The 19,974-nt window shown below is 34.1% G+C and overlaps 1 protein-coding gene across 5 annotated transcripts in view; it reads right to left on the reverse strand.

Annotated features, from left to right (window-relative positions):
• TXNDC16 (thioredoxin domain containing 16) overlaps window positions 1-19,974 on the reverse strand; it is a 138,037-nt gene that overhangs the window by 34,941 nt on the left and 83,122 nt on the right. For 4 of the 5 annotated variants that reach the window (XM_032593710.1, XM_030319105.2, XM_030319104.1 and 1 more), the window contains exons 13-18: window positions 19,628-19,771; window positions 19,102-19,161; window positions 12,636-12,804; window positions 12,153-12,289; window positions 5,138-5,222; window positions 3,362-3,500 (exon numbers count right to left, since the gene is read on the reverse strand). In XM_032593710.1, the coding sequence (XP_032449601.1) occupies window positions 3,362-3,500; window positions 5,138-5,222; window positions 12,153-12,289; window positions 12,636-12,804; window positions 19,102-19,161; window positions 19,628-19,771 (734 nt within the window). The remainder of the gene's footprint in view (window positions 1-3,361; window positions 3,501-5,137; window positions 5,223-12,152; window positions 12,290-12,635; window positions 12,805-19,101; window positions 19,162-19,627; window positions 19,772-19,974) is intronic. The other variant, XM_030319106.1, reaches the window with a different exon arrangement.

Raw genomic sequence — 19,974 nt, forward strand, 5'->3', positions numbered from 1 at the left:
TATAGATTTTAGTGTAATTAATATTATAAAAAACATGTTTAAACAAATAAAAATATGAGTCTCATTTCTTTTCTTTTCTTTTTTTTTTTTTTTGGTTTAAGCTAAATACCAGGCTCTGGTATGTAGTTTTCCTTATTTAGTTCTCAGAGCCACTTTCCTCTGTCAATTCTCATTTTTCTTCTAATTCTTTCTCTTACACACTCAAAATCCTCTTCTTATACGTTCCTCTTTCATGACTTAGATCTTAGATCCTCTCTTCTCCAAATTTCCCTATGTTGTTTTCTTATATTAACTATTATCTTTCATCATCTTTCATCTTCTATATGAGTTCCATCCCCTTCATAAAATTGACACATCTCATCAGGCTAGCAGATCTCCTCACTCTGAACAGATTTGACACATTAAGGGAGATAGAGCCACCTGAACTACAAAGCTCAAGATATGATGCTGGATACTGAATCAAAAAGAACCAAGATACTTTACTTTCCCTGCTCTCAAAGAGCTCATACTTTAGAGGAGGAGACAGGTACACAAACTGCTATGATCCAAGAAAGAATTAACGTATGACAATAAAATTAAGCTAAGAAAAGGAAGCTCATGGATGATTTCAGAAGTGATATTTGATCTGGTCTTGGGGAAAAACCAAGATCTTGACAGAATAAGGTATGTGCCAGAGCCAGGATTCCAGATATAGGGAGCATTGTGGGGACAGGCAGAGAGGTGTGAAGGGATACATGCCATCTGGTAACAGTAGGAGTGAAGCATGCCAGACTTAGGCATGCAAGAGGCAAATGTGGCCATAAGACCAGATGGTAAAATGTCTTGGTAGGTTTTCTAATTCCCAGGAATACTGAGAAGATCTGGAATCAAATGAGTGACATGGTTAGGTCTGTTTTAGAAAGATGACTAACTAGAATACACATTTGTGAAAAGACACACAGGTGACACATTTCAGGGAAGAAAGACCAAGAGTTCTGTGGGTTTAGGAGAAAAGATCAGAAACTTCAATTTTGGAATCATCAGCTGGTATAATGATAGTAGAAATTATGGGTATGGATAAAATTTCCTAAAGAAAAAACAGCGAAAGAAGAAAAAGGGGTTGAAGATGTAATTCTAGAGTGGCCAGAGGGTTGAAGGAGGTATCTGGAATTGCAAAAGCCAGAAGAATAGAGAATTTTGAGAAGGAAAAGCATTGTCAATGGTTTTGGTTGCTACTTACAGGAAAGGTCATCAAACATGGTAACTGGAAGGTGTCCTTTGGCTATTTGAGTATACAAGAGGATGTAACTTATGCATAATAAAACCATAAAAAAGGAACTCAATGTATCTGAGAAAAGTGTTAGAACTATTTGTTCAGAAGGATGTTTAAATATGACAGCCTTGGATAGATCATTGCTCATGTAGTTAATTATCATGTTTTTCAGATTTGGGCATATTTCCCTGGCCTAATTTGCCATCAGGTTCATCATGCCATATAAAAAATGTTTACTGTCTGGTCATCCAGTCCTCTTCCCTGTCCAGATGAAGAAACCAAAGTCTTTCTAGTACTTCAGTGCAGGCCAGGAGATGAGCTTGCAGCTGGCTGGCTGCTACATACTCTCATTTAAATCTCCCAACACAGAGAAGCTTTAAGAAATGTGACAACCACTTGAGGGTTTTAGAATTTATGGAAAGGTCATAAACTAAAAGCAAAACAATTTTTATTATAGCTGTTCAGTTTTTAGTTGAATGCTGCAAACCAAAACATTGTAAACTGAAATACTGCCACAATGCTTATCACATGTGCCTTAAAAATAAACAGATTCTGATAGTTGTTAAGTTTGCCCAAACTTTCTCAGCCATAAAGCATATAATCTTAACAAAAGAATAGATACCAATTTTTATATATTACGCAAAGATGAAAGAGTAAAATGTTCAAATTTCCTCTTGTACAAAATAGGAATAAGTATTAGCAGCCTTAAACATATACACGCCCTCTGGACTAGCAATTCAAATTCTGTGAATTTACCATGATTATGTAATCATGGAAACACCCAAAGATTATCCTCAAGGTTGGTCCCTGAGTAAAACAAAACTAAAGACAAATATTCAACAACAGGAAATTAAACAAATTGTGGTTTTTTAGTACAACAGAATATTATGTAGATACTAAAAAAACATTAGTTTTAGTGTGTGTCTTCATTTCTTGATGGAAATATCTCTTAAGATAAAAAGACAATCACATATATACACATGGGATTTTTTTTAAGTTTGGGAAAATATTTCCCCCAATTTTAAATTTGGTTAAAGAGGTTACAGTTGATTTCAATTTTCTTCTTTCATAGTTTTCTGTATTGTCTGGGAGAAAAAAGGTAAAGGCTTATAATAATTCCAAAAATATTACACTATGTTTATGGCTAAATAAATATTCATTTAATATGTCATTGAAGACAAAAATGTTACTTTAATAATTTGGAAAACTACATCATGAAAATATTAATGATTTGACTAATTACAACCTGTAACTTGAATGGGGGAGGGAACAGAACCAATGCCACAAAAACACTTAATAAAGGCTACAGCCATTAATTTAACCTAAAATGTAATGTCATTTAGATTATCATGGCAAGAAACATAGTAACAGGAGGATGGTCATTATTTACTGCTGATTATAATGCATATGTCACTTGAGAAATATAGAAAAGCATAAACTTGTTACATTCTAGCTATGTTTAATATAAATGCGAAAACAAGTGAAATCAAGAAATGCACGTTAAAAGTGTTATGCCCTTGAATCCACTATTTTCAAAGGAAGCACTGGAAAAGGCCTTTCATAAGACACTACTTTGTTCTAAAACTGTAGAAATAAGAATCTTAGCTAACATTTGTTTAATGTTTACCAGTGGCCAAACACTACCCAAAACACTGTACACAGGTCTCATTTGGTTCTCAGGATAAGTCTCTGCAGCAGGTACTACTACCAACTACATTTTACACATGTGGAAAGTGAGGCACAGAGAAGTTAACAAAGAGCCAGTAAGGAAACAAGCAATGATTTAAACTTAGGCAGTCTGACTCCCCAGAATCCATGTGCTCTATACCAAGTTTCAGCTTAGATTGAGTACTTCCTTCAACTAGCCATCAGCTACACTAGTCTCCACAATAAAAAAAATAATCCAAAAACATGTAAACTTTTGGCAGTGGACTACAGAAGCTATATCATAATGAGTGAACAAAACAGAGCAACCCAATGAATTTTCAGCTCATAAAACATCATGCCCTCTGCCAAAAAAAGCTGGAAAATTGTGTATTAAAATATACTATTTTTAACTCTTCTAGATTCTCTATTTCAAATAATACCCTTATTATAAAATACACTCACAAATGTCTCCAGTAATGCATTTGTCACTATTTGAACTATGTCTTGCACACGGGAGTTAGCGAATGGAATGCTCTCTACTTTGCCCTCTTTGTGTCTGGCCAGCAGCAGAGCTGGAAGTGTTGCCCCATATTTATTTGACCTGTGGAGAAACGCAGTATTAAAATTTCCAATAAAATATAGCAAGTCATCAAAAACAAATAATTACACCAAGAGGTCAGATTGGGAGGCAGCAAATGAGAAGCCCTACTACTAAGGAAGAAATGAACTCAATTTGCAGGCAAATTTATCTTCTTTGTGAGGCTGTCTGAAGAAATTTAGGAGCCTTGACAACCTAGATTAAAAGAAAGCAACATATAATAATCTAGACAGATTCTTTTTTTTTTCTAGACAACTTACTCATCAAGAAAATGTCTAAACAGGATTAGGAACATACTGAATGGTTCTCAATCTTTTTGGACTGCTCACCATACTGCTAAGCAAGGAGACAAGCATTTATTAGAAACCTACTATTTGCCAGGCACTCTTTTAGATGCCTTTAGTTTTCACTTAACCCCAGAACAGCCCTATAATGTAAGCCACTATCACCCCCATTTTATAGATGAGGAAACCAGGACTCAGAGAGTGATAAATGCCAGAGACAGGATTCAAACTGAGGTGCCCCAGATATAAACTCTATGCTCTCTCCACTGTAACACAGCCTAAATCTGCTCCTTCTTACCACTACTTTTGCTAACTAAACTAAAGGGAAATCACTAGACAGAAAAAAATGATTTCTGTAAAACCACCTCTGAAGTAGTCACATTTATATGATGTAAAAACTGATGCTAGAACCAAGTATAAACATTATAATATTATAAACATTAGAGGACAGTCCAGCCTTTAGATTACCTCTTAAGCTGATGAGTTGGTTATAAATAAAACATACTCTGAAAACTACTGGTCTAGCGCTTTGGATCTTAGTTAAATGCACAATGACAGCAGAACAGAACATAGTGGGTGACTATCCATGTGTCAGGTGAATAAGTCTCTTATTTCTTAAAGATCTGGAGTTCAGTATTTACTTTTCAAAAGTCATTGACTTCATGGGCAGAAATGGAGCTTGATCATCAAAAGTATACATCACCAGTGTTCATGATGGAAGATTTAAGCTCAGAAATCACAATTAGGAATACTATAATAAGCAAGATAAACTAGGGAGGGGGCTTACCAACTCCATCTGGACCTGAAAACAAGCCATTAATGCAGAATGTGATATAGATGTATTACTGTATGTATTGTATATGTAATAATCTCCAAATGTTCAGTCCTTCATTCTGAGGCAAGTGAAATATCTTGAGTTCCACATTATACAAATAAAGCAACTTACATGGCTAAAAGAGCAACAACATGGGGAAATTATCATTTTTATATATACTTTGGTGGCAAATCAAAACCTGAACACTTGAAGAAGTAAAATTCCCCCCAAAACTATGACAATTTCAGAGAACCACAGTTGCAGATAATAGAACCCAAACCGGAAAAATTTTTATAGAAAGATAAAGTATTATGAATCCAAGGTTGCCCCTGTAGGGACTCTAGCCTAAAGCAAAAGAGTATCTAAGAATTCTAAATAGCCAGATGCTGCTGCCCAGATCTTCTTACAAGGAAATTAAACATTCAATTAAAAATCAAAGTTAGTTATATTGCTGCCCTATTTTCCTTCAACTGTGTAAAAACTAGCAATGTATTATTTTGCAAACTTCTTCCTCTCTAAAATTAGAAGACCAATAAACTTACAGTATCAAAACATCTTCTTCAGAATAAATTCCAGTGATAACACATCCTCTTAGGTAGTTTCCCGCTTTGGTGAAATCTTCTTTTGCTATAAATACATAGACAAGACAAAAATCTGAAACCTTTAAAATTATGTGTGCTATTCAACCAATGGACAGATTTATAAATGATTGTGCTTTATTAGAAATTAATTATAAAGATAAATGTTTACAGGTAGATCTTATATGACTTAGTGGTTCTAAAATCTGTGTTCTTTTTATGACATTTGATTACTATAGAAATGTAAATTGATATAATGCAATTATGGTTCCCTAAACAAATGTACTGTAAATGTGATTTATCAGATTTACAGCACTCTAATCATACAGAGTTACTGAATAAATATTTGTTGCTTTTTAATTTACACTCTAAGGTGGGTAAATAGAGTTGGTTGCCTTATATATAGTTTGGAAAGAGAAGGAGATATGTGAAATAATGTGCGCACTGTCATTACAAAATCTAAAAGTACCTATATGCACAGAAAAAATAGAAGATTAGAAATTATAGTCCTTTAATAATGTCTGTGTTAGGATTCTGCAATTATGAGGAATTTGTATCTTTTTTTATTTCCTGTATTTTCTGTAATGTGTTTTTGTTACTTTTGAACCTTGATTAATTTATGCGTCAGTCTTTTCTCATTTGTTAGGATATTTAAAAATTATTATTTCTATAGCATTCTGAATACAGTATCATAGGTAATAGTATATTCTGATTCATGTTAATGACTATCTTATAACCAAGAAGCAACTGTGAATTAAATACTTGCAGACCAATGAGAAAAGAGCAGAGGAAAACTTATATAAATGATGTATTCTTGCCAAGTGAAGACCAAATGATAATTTAGCTCACTACAAGGAAGGTTCATGGCAGTTCAAACAGAAAATTCATGATGGAAGAATTGAGTCATAAAGCACCTCGTGCTCTGGATATGCTGAACCCAAAAGATCTGTACCTTAGCAGTCACGACTATATCTCTGGTGTGAGCATCAGCACTCTTACCATCAGGTAACCACAAGTTATGTTCTCTAAAAAGGATGCATACTTTCCACAAGACTGAGAAACACTGCAGGAAAGCCAACTTACTAAAGTGGCACAGTCAGCTAGTAGGCAGCATTCAGAGCTATTTATAACCATGAATTTAATGAGAAACTGTTACTATCACAGAAAATATTTTCTAAAGCCTGTGTTACACCAAAGCATAAAAGGTTCATATGAAAAAAACTGGAAAGAACTGAGTCCCTATACTTTCATTTCTAAGAGAAAACAGAGCTAAATTCTGGTCAATAATTGATGATCATTAGCTAAAGCAATGACATAATGGAACCTGTTTCAGCTTCTTTTCTTTTTCGGTAAAGAACAGTGGAAAATTACACTAATATTTCCATGTACTTTCCTCACACAGAAGCCTCTCTACTCATGAATACGTTTCTTAAAAGGCTCTTCACAAATTTACTTGCTCATAATGGAAGCATTTAAGACTATAGAAACATATCCACTTCTACTAAACCAGACTGCCAGTTATCCTCTGAACACTTAAAACCAAGCATATTCTCCTCCTTGGTGAAAACAGCATATATGTCAGAATATACTGCAACCCCAAGTATAAAAAAATAATCAGTTAATCTAAATAAAAAGGTTTTTAAATCACAATAAATGTATCTGGGATGTAATAATAGTTATAATATTTAGTTGTGTAACTATAAACATGTTTTAATTGCATAAAATAAATACAGTAGTTTAGCAATACTGTTTTCCCACTATCACATTTTATTGAATAGTTACATTTATACACACACATATATACACATACTACTACACACACTTATTTTTTTAGCTCTGTCAACAAGAGTTGAGAAACAAGAGCCCTCCAGTAACTGAAAGCACTCCTAATCCCTAGATCTTGGTTTCTGAATTCAATGTCCCACTAAAAGGAACCTAGACTCTTGGAGAAATGGCTGATCCCACAAATGAAACTGGGAACATCTTGTGCCAAAAGGACATACTGAAAGAATGACGGAGACACGTCAAAAGGACACAGGAGTCAGATTGAAGGGGCTACCACTGACCAAATCTGAGATGTTAGCAAATGAATGATTATAACTGATTATAACCCACTGAATAAAATAAGAACTCAGGTGTCCATACTGAAAAACAAATTAGTAGGAAAAGCTCTTACAGGAGAACTATTTGAGTATGTATATAGAAGGAATAGGGAGTTAGAAATTTTCCACTGGCAACCAACATAGTGATAGCTCTTTCAAGCAATGGATTTCAAGCAATGGAACACTGGAGTGCAAAAGTATAATGAGAAACAGGACGTTTACAAAGTCTTACATTCTATCCCCACAACATACTTACTAATTACAGAGGGAAAAAAACAGAGAGAGACCTCGCAGATACAACAATGGACAAAGGAGACATTTTCGCCCTCATTGAATTCGCATTATATTAATCTTTAAATCATTAGAATCGGGGCGCCTGGGTGGCTCAGTCGGTTAAGCGTCCGACTTCGGCTCAGGTCATGATCTCACAGTTCGTGAGTTCGAGCCCCGCGTCGGGCTCTGTGCTGACAGCTCGGAGCCTGGAGCCTGTTTCAGATTCTGTGTCTCCCTGTCTCTCTGCCCCTCCCCTGCTCATGCTCTGTCTCTCTCTGTCTCAAAAATAAATAAACATTAAAAAAATTTTTTTTTAAATCATTAGAATCTACATGAACAATAAATCAGTATCTGATATAAAATAACTGCACAGTAAATGTCAGTAGTTATATTTATGAGTCAAATACAAATGTACATAAAATGTTAATGAATTCATAGTAGCCTTTTACTGTTACACATTTTCTCATTCAATAGATATTGAAAGTACAGTAACTATCACCTGGACATCTGCAAAAAACAAAAACAACAAAAAAGAGAAATGAATACCTGACTGAAAAGTCTGAGAACAATCAATCTAGTGAAATAATAAAAAAGCATTGTCCCCAGATTACATCATTCTGGCACAGCAAAACGATCTCTATATATTTTAACACTATACCTTTGACTTGTGTTGAGAGACAATTATATGTAAATCTTATCATTTGTACAAAATTATCATAAAGTATACTGTTCCCTGTGCTGATCTCTTACATAAAAGATATATGTAAAATCCCTCTCAGCATTTACAATCAGGGAAAAGTTTTCTCTGTGGATGAGTCAGCATCCTAACTTTTATGTTGCCATTTATCATATAACGATGATTAGCTGGCAAAAATTTCATCTTTCTGTTTCCAGTTGATACCAGATTACTTAGGGTTAAGTTTTATGATCAACTGCAGTGTTTTCAAAGTATTCTACATAATTATCCCCTACTCTTTTATGGCTTAACTCTTATTCTTGTTTTAATGATTTTATTGTATGTGTACTTTTTATTATCTAAAGACCTGAATCCTTTTTGGAAGGAGGCCCAGAGTAAATAATAAATGACAACCTCAGGGCACCAGAGGTAGACAGAAGACAAAGTCAACGGTGGAAGCAAAAACATTAGAAAGGCAAAAATACAGGAGTAAAAAATAAACTCCCTCATTTCACAATTTTTCATAAAAATACAAATGAAAAAGCTATCCCCTCTAGGATTTTGCCTTCTAAGATGGGAAGTCACAGAACACGCATTCATATTCTTATCATTTCTTTCTAGTAAGTTATGTTGGCTTTTATTTTAAAAGATTGTGAAGGCCAAGTAGAGGGGAAAAATTACTAGACAGAAACTTGTAGAAAGCAAACTTAATAAGTAGATAGAAGATAGTATCCACTATCTGTAAGTTTGATGCTAGATATGGGGATATTCTTTCCATAAAAATATCCTTGAAAGATTTTATTCAGAATTTGAAATTCATCTTAAATGAAAGAAAAGTAAGGGGGCAGGTTTGTTAGATAAATGCCAACAGCTAACATGATGAAAAAAGAAAAAACACCACTAAGGATTTTGTTACCTAGTCAAGAAACCATCCGTATGCAAAAGCAAGAGAATAACATTCTAAGCAATATTACCAGTTAGGAAGAATGCCTTGTGTACACTTCCTTTAAAACTTATTGTAGGATATTCCTATGAAGCTAGAAAAAAATAGTCTAAAAATAGAGAAGATGTGATATCAAAAGAACACTCTAGTCTATGATGCTATCTATGTAAAACTAACAAGGTAAAATTAATTGCTATCAGCAATGTATCAACGTTGAATGAAAAAAAAAAACATTAATTTGGGGCGCCTGGGTGGCTCAGTCAGTTAAACTTCTGACTACGGCTCAGGTCATGATCTTGTTTCGTGAGTTCGAGCCCCACGTCAGGCTCCGGGCTGTGGAGCCTGCTTTGGATTCTGTGTCTCCCTCTCTCTCTCTGCCCCTTGCCTGCTCTCTCTCTCTCTGTCTCTCAGAAAATGAATAAAACATTTAAAAAAATTAAAAAAAAAAGAAAAAACATTTGAAATGCATCAAAAATAAGATGAAGTAATTGATGGATGGAAGAAGGATGGATAGATGCACAGGCATGTGCTAAGTCAAGTACAAGTTAAATGCTAATAGTAGAAACTAGATGATGGGTATATGGCTGTTCACTATAAAATCTTTCAACTTTTGCTTTAAGTTTGAAATTTTTCATAATAAAATGCTAGAAAAATGCAAAAAATTCAAAGAGAAATATATAATGCAAAAAAAAAAAGTTCAAGAATAATGATAATCTGAGTTTACAATACAAGACTATAGAAGCCCATATAGAGAAAAAGATGACAGAAGAAATTGAAAGCATATTCCATGTAGACTAAACTAACTAAAGAGATAATAGTGAAGCATAAAACAAGCAACGGACATACAAATAAGTTGAGACAATTATGTGTAAAGGACCGAAGTTCACCTGGAAGAGTCAACAGGCAAAAAAAGGCAAACCAGAGTTGACCCAATTATATATTCAACACGTATTAAAAAACTATTATATTAGGGAGATAAAAGTGAATAAAAGAGAAAACATTTAAACAGATATATATACACACATACAGACATGGATTTAATATGGTGACAGTGGAATCAAAAAAAAAGAGGGGAAAACAGATAATTAACTATTTAGACAAAAATAGAGTTGTCTCCTAACTTCATATCATGCACAAAAAATATCTAAATGGTAAAGACTTAAAAAGAAAAAAGGTCAAAGAACACAGTCAACAAGTGGAAAGGTATTCCATGGAACAGAAAGAAATATATGCAATTCATATATATGATAAGGGGTTAATTTCCAGAATATATAAAGAATTCCTACAACTCAACAACAATAACCCGGTTAAAAAATGGGCATAGGACTTGAATAGACATTTCTCCAAAGAAGATATACAAACAGCCAACAAGACATAAAAAGATGCTCAATATCACTACTTATTAGGAAAGTGAAAATCAAAACCATGATCAAATCAAACCTAACACCCATTAGGATGGTTACTATCAAAAACAAACAAACAAACAAACAAACAAACAGAAAATAACAAGTGTTGCTGAGGATATGGAGAAATTACAACCCTTGTATACTATTGGTGGGAATATAAAATAGTACAGCCACTAGGGAAAACAGTATAGTGGTTCTTCAAAAATTTAAAAGTAGGGCTATCATATGACACAGCAATTCCACTTCTGGGTATATATCTAAAAGAATTGAAAGCAGAGTCCTGAAGATATATTTGAACACCCATGTTCACAGAAGCATTATGCACAATAGCCAAGAGGTAAAAACAGCCCAAGTGTCCATCAACAGATGAATGGATAAGTAAAACGTGCTATATACATACAACGAAATATTATTCAGCCTTTAAAAGAAAGGAAATTCTGACATATGATACAACATGGATGAACCTTGAGGACATCATGCTAAGTAAGCCAGCCAATAAAAGACAAATACTGTATGATTCCACTTACAGGAAGTACCCAGAGTAGTCAAATTCATAGAGATACAAAGTGGAACGGAGGCTGCCAGGGACTAGGCCAACAGGGAAATGTAGAGTTGTTTAATAGGTACAGAGTTACAGTTTTGCAAAATGAAAAAGTTCTGGAGATTAGTTGTACAACAATGTATATATACTTGTCACTAGTGAACTATATGCTGAAAAATAGTTAAGATGGTAAATTATGTTATGCATATTTTACCACAATTTAAAAAAATATTCAAAGGAAGATAATATAGAGTAAGAAAAATCAATGGAAGAAATAATCAAAATCAATGGATTTGAAAACAAATTTTAAACTGTTAAATATAAAATTATTAAACAAAGCTAAAAACTAAACAAACTGGGGGAAAATAATTGAAACAAATGACAAGAACTTAATAACCTTAATACATAAAAATCTCATAGTAATTCATTAGACAAGCACTAAAAACCCATTTCTAAAAATGAATAATACATATAACACACAGCTTATAGAAAACATAGTTATTCTCCTTTTGGGAATTTATAAATTTATAAATTTATCCATTAAATGGTCTAAATTACACACAAAGATGCATAAATAAAAATATTCTTCACAGCAAAAAGAAAAAAGGAAAACAACAGGTGTTATTTGTTGGTAAATAGTTAAATTACAGTATATTCATCCAAATATACAGCCATAATGTTTTTGAAGAATACTAATCACATGGAAAAGATGAACCCATGTAATATTAAATAAAAACAGCAAGTTACTAACCTAGATACACAGTACTAGTCCAATTATATTAAAACATATTAATATGCTTTAGGTACAAAGAAAGGTAGGTACAAAGACAGGTACAAAGAAAAATGAGGGAAGGAATTACATCAAAATTTAATAACTCTAATTTTGGATTTTTATTTTTTCTTCAAATTTCTCTGCATTTTAAAAATTCTATAATTTGAGTTCTCTATAATTTAAAAAGATACTAATTCCTTTTTAAAAGTAAAGCTAGTAAGCAAGTTTTTAACTATTACATAATTTAAAAGTTCACTTCTACTCACCTGTGGTCATGTTTGGGCTAAATAGTCCCAGCACAGACACACTAGAGTAGGGGATCAGGTCTTTATATAATTCCCCACTTAAATATTCTTCTGCTTCCTGCACAGATGTTATGTTCACTGGGCATGAAATCCTGTTGCTGGATGAATATATAACTACATTCAAAATTAATTTTTAAAGACACTTTTCAGCTTGCAAAAAATAAAAAATAAAACATATTGAACTTAGCAAACACTACATTCCACACAATAAATATCTGACAAAACAAAGACAATTAAATACTCTTGTAATTTAAAAAAAATCACCCTCATTAAATAAAATTTCTATCTCCCCAAAAGTGATGTGGATAGGCTCTCCCCACCGTTTATCCTGTTATCTCAATTCATTACTCCTTAACCTATTCAAAGTATGTCAACAAAGCATGGGAATTAGAAGGTTTATAGACCTAAAATTTTTAAAGTCTTAGGAAGAATGTGAATACTTACAGCAGGATAAATTTTAGGAGATCTTCAGCTCCTAACATACCAGCATAAGATACTGGGTGCTTGCCTTCCTTGTACATCTTTACAACTGGAAATTCAGTAACATTTTGCTTAGTACATAAATCAGACCAATCTGCACAGTTCACTCTAGTAAGCAGCATAGTGGATGTGCCTAAATAAAACGAAAATGCACATTTTATAATTATTAGTGTAGAAAACTCAGTTGGGTAGACTTGACAATATTTTTATTGTCCATTCTTATTTTAACCTCTCATCAGCATGAACTGTTTCTGCAGGACTCTCTCTTCCCCTGAGTTTTGCAACACCTTCCCCTTCTGGCTTATTTCCCCACCTCCTCTGCTGTTCTGTTTTGGTCCCTTTTGCATGTTCTTCTGACAGCAGCGATAGGAGGTTCCTCAAGGCTCAGTTTAAGTTGCCTTCTCTTGTTATATACTCTCTTCCCAGACAATCTCAGTAATTATCAACAACAGAATGAATCCTATATTTATATCTTTGACCCAGCCTCTTCCTTACAGTTCTAGACCCATGTATCCCTACTGCCTTCTGTATTTCTCTTTGAATGGAAACGTCCTCAAATTCAATATGTCTATGGTTTCCTGCCTATAGGCTGCCATTCTTACACAAATCAGAAAACAAAGTATCACCTTTAGTGTCACTCCATTCCTAAACTTCCATGTCTAGTCAAATCAATCAGCATGTCTTTTCCATCTTATAACCTAAACTTTATTTTAGAGTTTCAAGTTTTTATTTAAATCCCAGTTAGTTAACATGCAGTGTAATATTAGTTTCAGGTGTGGAATTTAGTGATTCATCACTTGCATACAACACCCACTGCTCACTTAAAAAGTTAAAAATAGAACTGCTTTACCATCCAGCAATTGCACTACTAGGTATTTACCCAAAGGATAAAAAGTAGAAATTCGAAGAGACACATGCTCCCTGATGTTTATAGCAGCACTATCAACAATAGCCAAATTACGGAAAGAGCCCAAGTGTCCATCGACTGATAAATGGATAAAGAAGAGGTGGTATATATAAATATATAAACACACACACACACACACACACACACACACACACACACACACACAGTGGAATATTACTCAGCCATTAAAAAGAATGAAATCTTGCCATTTGCAATGATGTGGATGGAGCTGGAGTATTATGCTGAGTGAAATAAGTCAGTCAGAGAAAGACAAATAACATATGATATCACTCATGTGGAATTTAAGAAGAAAACAGACCACCTAAACTTTAAATACAATTTGACCTTGGGGCGCCTGGGTGGCTCAGTCGGTTGAGCATCCGACTTCGGCTGAGGTCATGATCTCATGGTTTGTGAGTTCGAGCCCTGCATCAGGCTCTGTGCTGTCAGCTCGGAGCCTGGAGCCTGCTTCGGATTCTGTGTCTCCTTCTCTCTCTGCCCCTCCCCTGCTTGTGCTCTGTCTCTCAAAGATAAATAAATGTAAAAAAAAAAAAAAAATTAAATACAATTTGACCTTTGAACATGGATTTGGAATGCACAGGTTCACTTACACATGGATTTTTTCTGATACAGTACAGTACTATAAATGTATTTTCTCTTACAATTTAACATTTTTTTCTCTAGCTTACTTTCTGAAAGAATACAGTATATAATACACATTATACACAAAATATATGTTAATTGACTCTTTATGTTATCAGCAAGGCTTCCAGCCAACAGCAGGCTATTAGTAAAGTGTGGGGGAAGTCAAAAGTTACATGAGGATTTTTGACAATGCGGGGGAGTTGGTATCCCTAATCCCCACCTTATTCAAGGGTCAACTGCCTCTCACATCTGTCCATTTTTCATTACTGACTGTACTCCAGCCATCATTTCTCCTACATAATACAATAGGCTCTTACTTCGTCTCCCTGAACCTGATTATGTCTCTACCCTGAACCTAGAGATAGGTATCTTTTCAAAACTCGAATCTGTTTTGGCATCAGCCAACTCCTACCAACCTTTGCCATTAGGTCTCTCTCATCCCTTCAGATCTCTGCATGTATGATCACTACAAGAAAGCCTTCTCAGACACGCTAATCTACATCAGTTTCCTATGCTCTTATGAACCATCTCCTGTCCTTGTCTCATTAATTACATACTCATTTGTGTTGTTACATGACTAATGTCTGTCTCTACGAAGAGAGCTCCTTGAGAGTAGGGACAATGTTGTTTTACTCAACACTGATTTTCACATCTAGAGGAGTCCTCCTACATGAAACACCTAAACAGTGTGTGAATAAATGACATACAGGAGACTCATATAAGGCTTCAGGTACCCCATCCTATCTAAATACTTTATTTTCTGCCTAAAAAACATATAGTAGAATCACAAATACAGATTCTTACTTGTTCTGTAAATAATATATGTAAAGTTCTCCAAAATATGTAAATTGTTAGGCAGAATGAGATCAAAACCCAAATAAAACAAGAACCACACAACTCAACTACTGAGAGTAAAAAATACACTCAATAAAAGGAAACCTTAATATTGTATCAAAGAAGGAAACTGTATCAATTTGGGATGTTTCCTAATGTAGGGTATAACCTCACCATATAATTAAAGTTGTAAACTGAAATATTTTAATATTTTGTCACCAAAAATTTTTAAATATTAAAAATTTTTATCTTAAATAATTCTAGATTATACCACTCAGATGCAATAACTTATCACTTCAGATTTCCTGTTAGCTATCTGTTTGATAACTCATACAGGGTGCAGTCTGTCTTATTCACCACTATATTCCTGCTGCACAGCACAATGTCTGTTACTTAGTACGTACCCAGTGAAAATTTGTGGAATGTACCCTGACATTTCTTCATGAACAAAATTTCATTTTTAACACTAAAGGATATTAAACCTGAATATTGTATGAACATATAAACAAAAATAAATCCTTATTCCTTCTGAAATTACATCTGTGAAATGACTTCTCTACAAAGTTCTTTCATCTGTTATTTTAATCATTTCGTCAACAAATATCTAGTGATACTTATTCATACAGAGTACTGTATTATATAATGCCACCCAAGTATGAAATATAGAACTATTACAAATGCAGTTTTTTCCCTTCAATAGGCATTCTCAACAGGTCTATCACTGCTAAAAAAGTTATTATTGCTTTGTCCCTGCAGCCCAAGTTGAAAAATTTGATGTTATCTTCAAAACTGAAAAATGAATAAAACGGGGAAAAAAAGTGATAAGGCTAACTTATATTAAAGTTATCAATTTAAAATTTTAATTTTTTTCCCTATAAAATGGTTTCAATATTTAGGGGCACCTGGGTGGCTCAGCTGGTTAAGCATCTGAGTCTTGGTTTCGGCCCAGGTGGTTCATGAGTACAAGCTCCGGGTTGGACTTAACGCTGTCAATGCAGAGCCTGCTTGTGATTCTCTCTCTCTCCTTCTCTCTCTGCCCCTCCCACACTGGCACATTCTCACTCTCTCTCAAAATAAATAAACTTTAAAAATTAAGTAAAATGGTTTCAATATTTAATCATGTTTCAACTAGAACAGTCTAATATTCTAAGATGCCTGCAGTATTACATCCTCCATACTTTATCAATGCAGGAATTTCAAACAGTGTTCCTCATTTAAATGAAAAAACAAAACAAAACAAAACAAAAAAAAAAACTAAACAGGTTCTCTAAGCTAGAGGCTAGGTAAGTATAAATACTGGATATTTGCTGCCACCTTGTGACTGAGGATAAAATATCCTTCATCATCTTCGACTAAGATGAAAAGTGGCTTTTCCCCACAAAGTCAATGTGAAAGGTTATAGGACTAAATGCCCAAAGTATTAAAATATTCTCCTAATTTACAAAGTTATAGTATGGGCTTCAATGCAGACATAAAACACTATAGTTACCTATACATGTCTCTACATTAAGCCCCCTGAACTTCTAAAACACTCCATTTATCCAATATCTAATTACTAAAAGGACTGTTACAAAGAACGTACTAAATGAAAAAGGAAATCACGTCTTGGGTTGGTTATCTGCTTTTTATTCTACAAACACAACTCAGAGTCCTGGGACTGAGAGATCAGGTAGGCTCTTTATTTGATCATTAATAGAGAAGAAAGTAAAAGAATCTTTTTCCATTTTCATTTAGTATCTGACAAATGGGCTGGATGGAGGGATAATTCTATTATTCAGGGACATTATCTAATTATTACTTCAATATGGTTTATATTTCCCCCCTTTTATTTTCTCTCCTCTAATATTTTGCCAATGAGCCTGGAGAACCTAAAAGAAGAAACTTGAATCTTTCCATAGATTGTAACCATAAAGAAGAATATGAAAGAGAGTAACAGGATTTGCTTCTTTTAAAAAAAGATTAGGAATCACAATATCTACAGACTTAATAATATCTTTACTTCAAATAATCAAAAGTTGGATCAAATGTGGTTAACAAATGAACTGAGGAGAAATTGTTCAAAAGTGATTTTTTAAATCTCTGATGTTTTTATTAATATAGAACATGTTATATTTAGGACTGACTTTCTGGAAGCAATTTCTTGAGTTTACAAAAGTCCCCAATATATAAATAAGTTGTACACTAGTATATATTTTCCACTAAACTCTACTATATTAGTTTATGCATTTATTCAACAATTATTAAACCAAATATTCTACAGTGTAAGGCAATATGTCAAGTCCAGTGAGCTAAGTATAAGGCATGCTACCTATCCATAAAGAACTTACTAAATAATGAAAGAGCCTGTAGGTTAGTGCCCAAAAAAACTAAATGTTAAATACATTCATATAACAGCTATGAGAATAAGCCTGTTTAACTAGAACAACTTCTATTTATTTACAAGAAAAACAGTAGGAAGAAATCATATTACAGATATGAAGCATGATACATTCAATGATTACAAAACACTATCCTAATCCATCATCTCTTTTTTTTTTTTTTTAATTTTTTAATGTTTATTTATTTTTGAGAGAGAGAGAGACAGAGACAGAGCACGAGCAGGGGAGGAGCAGAGAAAGAGGGAGACACAGAATCTGAAACAGGCTCCAGGCTCTGAGCTGTCAGCACAGAGCCTGATGCGGGGCTCGAACTTACAAACCGTGAGATCATTACCTGAGCCGAAGCCGGACGCTCAACCGACTGAGCCACTCAGGTGCCCTCCATCATTATCTCTTTCTTACTAACAAAACTCCTTATGTGTTTGCTGGGATGACGGCACAAATATTTTGAGTTCAAGTCCATTCCTTGGATTCCATCATTATCTCTTTCTTATTAACAATATTCCTTATGTCTTTGCTGGGATGATGGCATAAATATATTGAGTTCAAGTCCATTCCTTGGATTCTTATTTGCCTACCACTGGATCAGGTTTCATAGAACAGTTAAATGATTGTGGCTATTAAGAAAGGTCCTGTGGGGCACCTGGGTGGCTCAATTAAGCATATGACTCTTGATTTTGGCTCAGGTCACAATCTCACGATTTGTGAGATCGAGCCCTGCTTTGGGCACGGCGTTAACAGAGTGGAGCCTGCTTGGGATTCTCTCTTTCCCTCTCTCTTTGCCATTCCCCTGTTCACACACACACACTCTCTCTCTCTCTCAAAATAAATGAATAAACAAAAAAGAAAAAAAGAAAAGAAATACCATATAGAGCTAGATTGTATAATGCTAAATCAGATAAGTCAGTCAGTGGAAAGAAAACTACCATCTGATTTCACTCATCTGTGGAGTTTAAGGAAGAAAACAGATGAACACAGGGGAAGGAAAGGAAAAGAAAAGGAGAGAGAGGGAAGCAAACCATGCAAGACTCTTGACTATGAGAGCAACTGGGGTTGATGAAGGGAGGTGGGCGGAGGATGGACTGGATGGATGGTGGGTATTTAGGAGGGCACTTGTGGTGAGCACTAAGTGTTGTATGTGGGTGATGGGTCACTAAATTCTACATCTGAAACCAATTTTGCTATATATGTTAACTAACTAGAATTTAAATAAAAATTTGAAATAAAAAATTTCCTAGTTCATGAGGAGCTAACTGTATAGCTTTAAGAATACTGAGATCTTGGATCGCTGATTAGACTGTGAGACTGAGTCTTATGTGTCAAATTTTTAAGTGTATTCAGTATTTATTTAATAATATTTAATAGTAACTGATTCAGAGTAGGCACTCAATACATGAATCAATTCAGCCAAAAAGATTACTGGATTGACTGTGTGACCTCCAGTACTTAATACATAGGCTCTCTACTTTCTACTGAAGACAGTTCTATGAAGAGAGCCAAGACGAATGCTTCTGAGCATTTTTGAAACTCATGGTTCATTAATGTAATGTTAAAGACGCAAATATAATTACTTGAAATCTTATGTGGTTTTATTCTTTAGCATGATATGGTTTTACAAATAGCTACAGCTCAGAATCAAATAAGCATGCATACCACATTACAGTACCTTTCAATTTAATTGCCAAATCGATATAGGATTGCAGAAATGCCATGGATACTGCCTGCCCTACATTGAAACAAAAATTCAACAGATATTGCAACATGCATATCTCCATCCATATCTATATATTGACAAACATATAGATTGATGGGGTTTCCCAAAATTGTTATTTCTTAATAAGAAATTCTAATATATAGTCCTCAGTATTATGCAAACATTCAAGAAGATTCCAAATGCAACTAATTTTCTGCACTCATACTGCAAGGAATATAGTTGAAGGGCTATTATTTGAAGATAAAAGCAATATATTTCCTATAGATCCATAAGAACTGTTAAAATATTAAAATCATTAGCTGGAATCACAATAATTTATCTAAGTTAGTAAATTGTTCAATATGTGCAGTCTACCTGGGAACTATGAAAGCTATTACATAGCTGTTACAACAGGCAATATATAGAACGCAAAAATAAGATCCGCCAACTTTAAATGTTCTAATATGTAATATCGTCCCCTCTAAAGGTTCATACTCACAACCAGCGTAGAAAAGCACTATGCTATCAGAAGCCACTACTGTCGCATTAAATGTCTCTTCTGTTAGTTCCACTGTGAGTTCCAAAGGTAACTGTGTCTTCCTATGTCTGTAAACAGTTTCTGCCACTTCATCATCTTGAATATCTAAAATGTTCAAAAAGAAATTAATGTATATATAAATGCATAAATTACATAAATATAAATTCCACTATAGGACAAGCACTGTGATGGACACTGGGGAAAATAGCAAACAAAACAGATATAGTCCCTGACCACATGGAGTTTCCATTTACCGGAAAGTCAGACAATAAACTGATCACTGACTAAACATATAGTTATAAATTGTG

Source organism: Lynx canadensis, chromosome B3, assembly GCF_007474595.2.
Source record: "Lynx canadensis isolate LIC74 chromosome B3, mLynCan4.pri.v2, whole genome shotgun sequence".
Classification (NCBI taxonomy): Eukaryota; Metazoa; Chordata; class Mammalia; order Carnivora; family Felidae; genus Lynx; species Lynx canadensis.